The sequence below is a fragment of the Chelonia mydas genome, chromosome 20, assembly GCF_015237465.2.
Source record: "Chelonia mydas isolate rCheMyd1 chromosome 20, rCheMyd1.pri.v2, whole genome shotgun sequence".
Taxonomy (NCBI): Eukaryota; Metazoa; Chordata; order Testudines; family Cheloniidae; genus Chelonia; species Chelonia mydas.
Window position 1 is genome coordinate 2334749 of NC_051260.2, and position 11046 is coordinate 2345794.

The 11046-nt window shown below is 53.8% G+C and overlaps 1 protein-coding gene across 4 annotated transcripts; it reads left to right on the forward strand.

Annotated features, from left to right (window-relative positions):
• The first annotated feature begins 655 nt into the window (after positions 1-655).
• On the forward strand, positions 656-7373 carry ZC3H10 (zinc finger CCCH-type containing 10). Of its 4 annotated transcripts, none has more exons than XR_005223079.2 (3): positions 712-876; positions 4474-6012; positions 6793-7373. XR_005223079.2 is itself a non-coding variant. In XM_037883670.2 (3 exons), the coding sequence occupies exon 3, from the start codon at positions 4519-4521 to the stop codon at positions 5701-5703; it is 1185 nt and encodes a 394-aa protein (XP_037739598.1). In that variant the 5' UTR covers positions 830-876; positions 3664-3739; positions 4474-4518; the 3' UTR covers positions 5704-7373. The 4 variants fall into 4 exon arrangements, 2 of the variants coding, with proteins under 2 accessions (XP_037739597.1, XP_037739598.1); XR_006286654.1 differs by having other exon boundaries at positions 4474-5909; XM_037883670.2 differs by adding an exon at positions 3664-3739 and having other exon boundaries at positions 830-876; positions 4474-7373.
• The last annotated feature ends 3673 nt before the right edge of the window (positions 7374-11046 follow it).

Genomic DNA, 11046 nt, shown 5'->3' on the forward strand with positions numbered 1-11046 from the left:
ACATTGAAAACTGGATGGTGGATAATTCTCTGCCAACCCCTCCTAGCGTAACTAGTCATGATGGCTGGTACAGCACAGTGACCTAGCTTTGTAATGAGGACAGGTTTCAGAGTAGCAGCCGTGTTAGTCTGTATTCGCAAAAAGAAAAGGAGGACTTATGGCACCTTAGAGACTAACCAATTTATTTGAGCATAAACTTTCGTGAGCTACAGCTCACTTCATTGGATTGGTTAGTCTCTAAGGTGCCCCCAAGTCCTCCTTTTCTGCTAGCTTTGTAAGAGGCCCTCTAGCTCTGGATAGACCGGGTAACTTTTCTTGTCATGTCCCTAAGCGTTTGGCCTATGCAAAGGACCACAGGTGTTGGGCAAGCTGCTTAGCTGTGGGGACTCTCCCAATACGCTGATTAAGATGCCCCCATCAAGGGCAACTACAGGTGACCTCAACCTGCTCCGTGTAACCTGCAGCGTGAGCAGGGAGGCGTGGGCGGCTGTCACCCAGCATGGGGGTTCAGCGGGGAGGCGAAGGGGCAAAGGAAGCTTCGGGGTTGAGCTGGTTGCCGGGGGCGGCGCCTGTTTCACTCGCACCCTGTTGTGCAGGGGCCCATGACACGGCCGGGGGCTGCCATGGTGCTGCTGTTGGCTGGAGATCACGTGGTCTTACCCTGTGAGGTCATATGCTCTCAGGCCCCGCCCACCGCTATCTAGTAGGAAGCGGGGCCTTGTCGCTATGGTAACCCCGACGGGCCGCGCGCGCGCGCTGCAGGCTGGGAGGCCTCCGCTTCCGGCCGGGGGCCGGAAGGACCATAGAGTAGTTCCGCTGGAGGGCGGAAGAGGCCGCTCTTTGTCGCTGCTGGAGCAGGACGCGGCCGGAGAGCGGGTGAGCGAGGCGGCCCCGAACAGGGGCCCGAGCAGGGGCTTGGGGGGGGGGCCCCGGATCCCCCGAGCCCCCCCGTCCGGCCCCTTCAGGCTCCACCCCCCAGGGCCCATGGGTCCCCTATGGCCTCTGGCCCAGACCATGGGGGAGGGGGGTTACCCCTGAGTCTTCCCCCCCCCTTGTTCTCTGGCCTAGTCCATGGGGGGCGGTATCCCAAAGTCCTCCCCCTCCAATGGCCCCTGGCCCAGTCCACGGGGGGGTACCGCAGAGTCTCCCCCCCCCCATGGCCTCTGGCCCAGGCCATGGGGGAGGGGGGTTACTCCTGAGTCCTCTTCCCCCCCCTCCCCTTGTTCTCTGGCCCAGTCCATGGGGGGGAGTTACCCCTGAGTCCTCCCCTCGCCTTGTCCTCTGGCCCAGTCCATGGGGGGGTACCGCAGAGTCTCCCCCCCCATGGCCTCTGGCCTAGTCCATGGGGGAGGGGGGTTACCCCTGAGTCCTCCCCACCTCCCCATGGCCTCTGGCCCAATCCATGGGGGAAGGGGGTTACCCCTGAGTCCTCTTCCCCCCCCTCCCCTTGTCCTCTGGTCCAGTCCGGAGGGGGGGGGTTACCCCTTAGTCCTCTTCTCCCCCTCCCCTTGTCCTCTCGCCCAGTCCATGGGGGGGGGGTTACCCCTGAGTCCTCTTCCCCCCCTCCCCTTGTTCTCTGGCCCAGTCCATGGGGGGGGTTACCGCTGAGTTCCCCCCGTGTCCTCTGGCCTGGCCTGGCCTGGCCTGGCCTGGGTGGGCTCCCCCCGGGTGGGCCCCGCCCCCGTTAGCTTTCTCCCTCACCCCATGGGGTGGATCTGGCTGCTCATCTGTGTCTGTGACTCAGTGGGGACGAGGCCCCAGAAACACCTGCTCTGAGGCAGCCCAGGTGGGTGGGTCTGGGGGGGCCAAACCAGCAGAGTTATGGCAGCTCCGCTCAGACATCAGCACTGGTTGGACTCCTGGGTTCCCGGCCCGGCACTCTCATGGACTCGCCGCTGACAGAGCTCGCGGTCAGGAAACCCTTGGCTTACATTTCACGAGCTGTCTTGTGTGTGTAGGGGCTATTCCTGGTATTTTGGTGGGTCACACCAAAATGGTGGCTATCCACCAAACTAACTCTAGGTGGCGGATTTACTCTACCTAGGAAGCTTTAAAGTGCAGAGGGCTTTCTCCACCAGCTTCTAATAAAGTGAGCTCAGGTTCCCAAACAAACACAGTTAGTAACAATCTTTTGCACTTCCTTCAATTTTTCATTAAGTAAGTTTATGAATATGATCATATGATACAATAGCAGGGGACTGGACTCTGACCCAGGAGGTCCCTTCCAGTCCTATGTTCCCATCCTTACTCAAAAAGGCTGAGGGTTTATTAGCTTTCTCTTGCATGCCTTTGGATGCATGTATAAGCAGCTTTTGCTCTACTGCCTTGATTTACAAAGTCAGCCAGGTATAATGTTATTTATTATTTGTATTGTAGTAGCTCCTAGGGCCCTGATCCCAGCCCCGTTGCGCTAGCTGCTGTACATGCAACTGGCCCTGCCATAGAAAATTTACTCTCTGCCTCTGGATGTAACCATATGTGATGGCAGACTCCCCCTACCCTGAGATATATACAATTCAGGATATAGAATTCAGACAAGAGCTCTCGCCTGCTGCTACACGTCACATGCTGTAAAGATACACACTTGGGTATCTGACACTAAGCTGCATGGTAGCAAGGGGATTGCACATACCCTGCTGGGCGTGTGTGATTTAAAATAAAAGTCGCTGCCATCTTGATTTAAGAACACAAGAACGGCCATACTGGGTCAGACCAAAGGTCCTCGAGCACAGTATTCTGTCTACTGACGGTGGCCAATGCCAGGTGCCCCAGAGGGAATGAACAGAACAGGTAATCATCAAGTGATCTATCCCCTGTCGTTCATTCCCAGCTGCTGGCAAACAGAGGCTAGGGACATCATCCCTGCCCATCCTGGCTAATAGCCATTGTTGGACCTTATCCTCCAGGAACTTCTCTAGTTCTTCTTTGAACCCTGTTATAGTTATGGCCTTCACAACATCCTTTGGCAAGGAGTTCCACAGGTTGACTGTGCTTTGTGTGAAAAAATACTTCCTTTTGTTTGTTTTAAACTTGCTGCCTATTAATTTCATTTGGTGACCCCTTGTTCTTGTGTTATGAGAAGGAGTAAATAACACTTCCTTATTTACTTTCTCCACACCAGTCATGATTTTATAGATCTCTATCATATCCCCACTTAGTCGTCTCTTTTCCCAGCTGAAAAGTCCCAGTCTTATTAATCTCTCCTCATACGGCAGCCGTTCCATACCCCAAATCATTTTTGTTTCCCTTTTCTGAACCTTTTCCAGTCCAATACATCTTTTTTTGAGATGAGAATACTGCACACAGTATTCAAGATGTGGGCATCCCATGGATTTATATAGAGGTAATATGATATTTTCTGTCTTCTTATCTATCCCTTTCTTAATGATCCCCAACATTCTGTTCACTTTTTTGACTGCCTCTGCACACTGAGTGGATGTTTTCAGAGAACTATCCACACTGACTCCAAGATCTCTTTCTTGAGTAGTAACAGCTAATTTAGACTCCATTGTTTTATATGTAGAGTTGGGATTATGATTTGGGCCCTAATCCTCTTTTAACGTCAGATAGAGAGCTGTGAAATCGGCCCCACCTGCTTTGGACTTGACTAATATTAAATGGGTGACTTACTAGCTTGTTTTGATTATTTTTTAATTTCATTAGGACTTTGATCTCAAACCAAGTCAGCTCCTCTAGCTGTGATTCAGCCTGGGGTGACTGAAGATTTTGGATCTTACAGGTAAAGCTGAGCCTTTTTGAACAGGCGGTCTCTGTTAAAGGGTCTGGTGGGGTCAAAAGACAGGCAGATGTTAAATGCATTTGGACACCTAGAGTTGTGGATATTGGTTTGTAGCGGAAGGAGTCTGAGCCTCACTTGCTTAGAGACCCAGGCTGTGGAGGTTTCGAACTGGCAGCCGAAGCCACGATTAAAACTCGGCAGCCTTGCAAATTCTACTCACTGTATCTGGCTTACAGCGGTGCTGTTGACTTTGAGCAGAACAGTGTATTTGGATGAATGTCTGAAAGCTCCTTGGTTTTTATGGCAAAGTTCGGAGCGTCGAGCTGGATCATGTGCTGTAAGCAGTACAACAAGGTCTGTGCAGAAAAAGTTGATAGCTTCTCTCAAAGTTGAGGGGTTCTGATTTTTTGGGAGGCTGGGGCCTGTATCTCAGGAACCCCTTGGTCAAATGGCTCCAAATTTGGATCACTAACCCTACCCAGTATCCCCATGAGGCACACCACGTTGCAAGACAGCCTGAGTAGCCATGCGGATTTTGCAGCACTAGTCAAACTTTATCCCGAAAGCTGGTCATAACCTTAACTACAGCAGAGGCCGGCGCCTTGCTGTAATTCCTCAGGGCCGATATTTCCCGGCCAGCTACACCAGAACAGTTTCTGCCTTTAAGTTAGGATCCCCCACTTCCCCCTCCCCGCCTTGCTTTCTCACGCCCTACCACCTCTCCTCTTTTGCAGTTGCCCGAGCTCATACCAACAGGAGGGGAGGGCGTGGGTGGGAAAATGCCCGACCGCGACAACTACAACAATGGCAGTAGCAGCGATGAGGCGGGCGCCAACTCCGACGACATCTGCCGCGACTTCCTGCGCAACGTCTGCAAGCGAGGCAAGCGTTGCCGCTTCCGGCACCCCGACATCAGCGAGGTCACCAACCTGGGCGTGCGCAAGAACGAGTTCATCTTCTGCCACGACTTCCAGAACAAGGAGTGCGTGCGCCTCAACTGCCGCTTCATCCACGGCACCAAGGAGGACGAGGACTGTTACAAGAAGACGGGGGAGCTGCCCCCGCGCCTGCGCCAGAAGGTGGCGGCTGGGCTGGGCCTCTCCCCAGCGGACCTGCCAAACAGCAAGGAGGAGGTGCCGATATGCAGGGACTTCCTGAAGGGCGACTGCCAGCGGGGAGCCAAGTGCAAGTTCCAGCACTTGCAGCGGGAGTACGAGTATGAGGCCCGGGTCATCGCGGCCCGGGACCCGGGCATTGCCACCACCGTGCGCCGCTATGACCCCTACGACGTCATGTACGACCCCGACCGCTACGACGACCACGACCCGGTGCTGAAGCGGAGGCGGGTGGACGGGCTGCACTTCGAGACCTACGAGTACAGCTTCACCAGCCCGCGCACGGTGGAGTACCGGCTCCTGGAGGAGGAGAACATCCTGCTGCGCAAGCGCGTGGAGGACCTCAAGAAGCAGGTCAACAACCTGCTGGCGACCAACGAGGTGCTGCTAGAGCAGAACGCCCAGTTCCGGAACCAGGCCAAAGTCATGACTCTCAGCTCCACCGCCACGGCCACCGAGCAGACCCTGGCCCCAACAGTGGGCACGGTCACCAATTATAACCACAGCATTGCCCAGACCCACACCACGCTCAGCAGCCAGGCCCTTCAGCCACGGCCTGTCACCCAACAGGATTTGGTGGCTCCGGCCGGAGCCCAGGCAGCACCCCCCACCAACGCAGCACCCCCCATGAACCCTGAAATCACCCCGCTCTCGGCTGCTCTGGCTCAGACCATCGCACAGGGCATGGCTCCTCCAGTCTCCATGGCGCCCGTGGCGGTGTCGGTGGCTCCCGTGGCAGTTTCAATGGCACAGCCGCTGGGAGGTATAACCATGAGCCACGCCACCACGCCCATGGTGACGTACCCCATCGCGTCGCAGAGCATGAGGATAACAGCCATGCCACACTAACCGCCCCCAAAGAGCCCCACGTACTGCCGTGGGTCTGTGCTGTTCGGAGCCGCCCCCAGCAGATGGAAGGGCTGCTTCGCTGGCAGGACTTGCTCCTTCCGTTGGGGAGACAGAAACCGAGGAGGGAGAGAATTGAACTGAAACCCTTGGAAACCTCTCTCTCCTTCGGGAGAGGCCTTTTAGGGGATGGGCTTTCCACCCTGGAGGCGAGTGACTTGGATTTCCCTTAACCCCTAGCAACCATGCGTGGTCTTCCACAAGGCAGCAGAATTCAGGGATGAAGGGCTTTAATGCCACATGATTCGAAGGGTACAGTAACCTTAGAGCCTTTGCCCGTTGCGTATCTTTGCCCGAATACCTGCCCCTCTGTACCCACTGCGCTAGCCCCTCCATAGCCCTGCGAGTTCAGGAACTCAGTATATCGCCTGGCTATGGCAGTATCAATTCACTGACAGGACACACCAGAACGGAGGCTGTAGGGAAATCACCCCCAAGGGCAGGATCCCCTGGCTTGCTGCTCTCTAGTAGAGACACTCCTGGGCTTCCCTGGGCTCAGGCAGAATCAGGGAAGCGAGACCCTGGGGACAGCACCTCCCCCAGAGATGGCAGAAAGGCTGGCTCCATCTGGCAGCCCTCTCCTAGGGGGAATGGCCCTGGGGCAGCTTTGCCTGGTGATGAAATGGTTAAATCCCCAATAGGATTTGGGCTCATATGTAAACTCAGCCCTGTTGCTTTAAAACAGGGCAACACAACTTAGACTCTAGGAAACTGTCTCTACAGTGGCCTTGAGAGCATCCCTGTTCCAGTCACCCCTCCAGGGAGAGGGTGGTGCATTCCTAGGACCATCTGAATCCCAAAGAGGGGTGGGGGGACTTGCCAATTCCAGCAGATGTTGTTGCTGAATTGCTCACAAACCCCAGGGTTGGAAGTAAACCTAGCCGCACCCTGCAGCCTGGTGGGGGTGGGGCGCTAGTTAAATGTGATAGCATCTGACCCCGCTTCGCCTAGCAGCTTGTGGGGCGGGGATTGCATTCTACTTGAGGTCATGGATTGAAATAAAATCATCTCTGTTGCTGTTTGAATTGTCAGGGCTTCTCCAGTCACCTCCCGAGGCATGGCATAGCTCGCTGAAAGGAGACCAGGCTTGGACAGCGATCCTGCCAGGCCCCTGAGCACCCTCCATTCCCCTGATGCCTGCTGAGGTGCTCGGCAGACCTGTTCATCAGTTCCCTCTGGAGCTGTTGGGACTGGCAAATGTGAGCAAATCCACCCGTGCCCTGAGCAAGCCCTCACACCCTTCGCCATCCACCAGCCACTTCTGTGCCTGAGCCTCCCCAACCCAAGACTACCATCTGCCTCTTACGGCCATTTACTCTGTTCACCCCATTCACACGTCCTCAAAGGAACCTGGTTCAAAGAGAGCCCTCCCTCCCTCGTATGCAGTATTTTTGTTTCTAAAACTGAAGCTCACCCACGGGTCTAGAATAGCTTTTGCGTAGTTATGTCTGGGTTTGATTTTTTTTTTTTTTTTAAGGAGAACTTAAAGAGGAGGAGAATGCTTTACAGCAGGAGCTCTTTCTAAGGGTGCTGAACTTCGTAAGTCTAGCGTTTTAGTTCTGTGACTACAGTGTAAAGTTTTCAGCTATTAAAAGAAAACGTACAGCCCCTGACCGATACATTCTGGTGTTGACACTCGCTCTTTAAAGCGCTGAGCAGCCACCAGATGGAAAGTTTGCCTTTCATCTGAGCACATCCGAGCACTTTACAGAGGGATGGGAAGTCTGTAAACCCCACTGAGATGTTGGTAAGGCCTACGTGGGCACCACTGAAATGCAGCCACCTCTGGGGTGAAATGCAGTAGCTGACAGCATTGCTACAAGGGGGATGTGCCCTGGCATCTTTAGTAGCTGAAAGAAAGCAGGAGCTCTGCTTTACATGGCAGCACCACGTTGGTGCATGGGTTCCTTGCGGAGTCAGGAGACCGCCACCTACTGGATTGCTCCAGGCCCTTCTCGCAGCTTGCTTGGAGGTCTTCCATCCCAGGGCTGAGCTGACCATGGCTCCTCTTAGCATGTAATGGGCGCTGACCAGTCGCAGCGCAGAATGGTATCCTGGCTGGCCTGTCACCCCTGCACTTGGGAGAGCCTCCTGCAAACCAGCGTGCTCAGATCGAGGCGCCGAGAAACCAAAACTCTCAACCGCTAGGACGATCCCTTTGTGTCCGTTGTCTCTCTCTCTCGATGGGCACGTCTGCCCGCAGTATAGCTCTGGTGCTCGGCAGTGTTTTCCAGTTTTGTCTGTATAATGTGCTACATCTTCATTATTTTAAGACCCTTTTCCCCCGGTCTCTAGGAGGAAGATTGGGTTAAGTGACTGAGCCGGCAGGGAACCCTGATAGTTGTTCCACCATGCGCGGGGCACTGAGATCGGCATTTAGCAGCTGCCTCCCTGCCCAGGTAGACAGAGCAGGGCCCGGGGAGTCACTGCTACTGCTGTCCTCAACCTCAGTCCCCTTCAGTGCTGGCTGTTACCTCCCAGTGACTTGGTGAAAGCTTACAAGGGCGACTCCCCCTTCTCCGCAGGAACAGCCCTAGCACCCTTGGGGGCTCCTCCAGAGAGGTGCAGTGTGGTAGAGTCAGTGCATTGTTGGGGGGCTGGGAGGATTGGTTGTGCATGGAAGTGATGGCACTTGGCGCTCTGTTCCAGCAGCTCTGACCTCATACATGGGACAGCAATGGGAATGAAAAGGGGCTCTCCAGGGGACAGACGTGACAAGTGTGAGACTGTACAGGCCTCTTATTGGTGATGGCCCGTCCCCCAGGCTGCTGCAAAGGGCCCACGGTTACAATTTCCTTTTGCCCCAGCTCTGCATTGTTACCCCCTGGGTTAAAGATCTTCAGATGCCGTAGCAGGGAGACTCCATCTGGTCTCTCGTTGTGCTGCAGCCAGGGGGTGAGGAATTAAAGCCCTTGCTCATTTCTGCTTCCCCCTTTTGTTTACACGCAGGCAGCTCCTTGGAGCTTCAGTGCCCTACACTCCTGCTGTCTGCAGTCATCGCCCGCCAGGGCCCCTTTCGGCCCAGCCCCTCACAGAGAAGTCATACAGCCATGCCCTAGGTGAATAAAGTCCAAGACCCGAACAGATTATCTAGTCTGACCCCCCATATAACAGAGCCCAGGGAACTCCCCCAAACTAATTCCTCCAGCAGAGCTTTTAGAAAACCATCTAATCTTGATTTAGACATTGCCAGTGCTGGAGGATCTCTCGGGACCCTGCGTAAATTGTTCCAAAGGTTAATTACCCTCACTGTGTCAAATGTACACTTTATTTCCAGTCTGAATGTGTCTGGCTTCAACTCCCAGCTGTTGGATCGTGTTATTCCTTTGTCTGCTAGACCAAAGAGCCTGTTACCAAATATAGGGACTTACAGACTAGTCTCTTCTTAACCCACTCTATGTTCAGTGAAATGACACAAGGAGCTCAATCTGTCTGTCTGGGTAACTGACAGCACTGGAGCAATGCTCCCCCCTTGGAAATAGTCTCCATTAGGGCGAGTTTGAATCAGGTGGGAGCTCAGAGACTGGTGAGTTGTTCACGTCTGTGGTGTTTGCAAGCTGCTTGTGTGACTTTACCCCAGTGGTGGGGTTTCCAGCTGGTAGCCTGGTTCCCTGTACACTTTGTATCTTGCCCCACCTGCCTGGAGCGCATGGTAACAAGATCCCCCCTCACAGTCAGTGCAGCTCTGTGCTAGAATCAGCCGGGCACCACAGAGGTGTGCAGAGCACATCTTGGCTGGACACTGCTCTTTGCAGATCAGTGGTTATGAGAGTAACGGGTACTTGGAGAGAGCCCAGTTCTGCCCCAAAGCTTCCAGTAAACTACACACCCTTTGCTGCTGAAAGGCAGCCAACACAAGGCACCAGCTCAGCCCTGAGAGGCTGTACCTGGGGGCCTGGAAGATCTGTGTAATTGACTAACCTTCCCCCCTATCAGTTTATCTAACCTGACAGGCTCATTGGATCTACCTGAGAGTCCGACTTCTGGTTCCAGGGAGTCTAAGCATTGGAGTCTCTGTGTTTAGGCCTTTAAACCATTGCTCCTGGCAATGGATCTCTGCCCTTCCTGCCTTTACACTGGAAGAGCGCGTGCTCACTTCACACTCAGGTTCTGGGTTGCTCTGGAAATAAGTGAGAATGTGGGAGGGTCTTATCTGTAATAGACTGGGAGCAAAAGCCCCTGCCTTCCCCCCACTGCCATCTGCTCTGATGCGCCAGCCGCAGCCTTTGTTTCTAATGCACTGCTGCAGGCAGATGGCACCAGGCCTACCTTAGCGTGGGGGTTATTTATGTTCCAGCAACTGGATTGGAAGCCTGGTAAGATATCGCCAAGGCCCAAGGGATGAACTTTCAGCTGCAATGGTGTATTCAATCAATCAGAGCTGGCTTTAAATCCACAGGGTTTTGTTTAACTGGGGAGGCTCTAGGCCAGCAATTCAAACACGTAACTGGAGCAGCAATTATCCTGTTTTCAGACGAGACACTTAGCGCTCACTTTTACAGGCGTAATATTCAGAGTGACCCTTTTTCAACTGCTGGAGGCTGCAGGCGTTAAGTGGCCAGACAGCAGAGGACGTGTCTAGCTCTTTATGAAACACCTTGGAAAGTGCGGCCATTCAGATTGAGGGCGCGAGATGGCGTAATTCTGTCCTATCGCTGTAGGGTGGCTTAGATGGAAGCATGAATTCTTTTGCTTTGTAAAGAAAGTCTGCTCTATCTTGGACTGTAGCAGTTAAAACGGGGGATTGGAAAGCCAGACACCTGGGTTTTTGTTTCCCAACTTTAGGGAGTGCTGCCAAGTGGTTAGAGCAAGGGATGGGGAGCTAGCATTCCTGCCTTCTACTCCTGGAGTAGTGTTTGGCACACTGTGTGACTTTAGGAAAGCAGGTGGTAGAAAAGCCCAAATCACCACATTGGGGTATTCATCCCTTCCTTGGAACAGGTGTTTTATAGCCCCACCTCATGAGCCCTCATCTCATTTCAGCACAAAGTAGCCATACTCCCCTTCCCTGTGAATTTTTTTTGCCTGTTTAAAAGAAACATTCTCAAGCCGTTTGGGACACAATCTGTATGGTAGTCACACTGCTAAAGGATCCAGTCCTGCTCCGACTGAAATCAGACTCCCAGCTGACTGCAGGAACAGTGCTCTGGGAAATCTAGTATACACAGAGAAGGTTGGTGAGTAAAAACAGGGATTAGGTAACCTGTAAAAGTGGAAGGCCAGAACGGCTGCTACGGTCAACTGTGGACAAGAAAAGCATCATCCCACAGGATCTGTTCTGCAAGG

Excerpts from the sequence above, each read along its gene's own strand:
- ZC3H10 (XM_037883669.2), top strand. The coding sequence starts at position 727 with ATGGTAACCCCGACGGGCCGCGCGCGCGCGCTGCAGGCTGGGAGGCCT. Across the intron at positions 877-4,473 it reads AGGACGCGGCCGGAGAGCGG|TTGCCCGAGCTCATACCAAC; the intron begins GTGAGCGAGGCG and ends CCTCTTTTGCAG.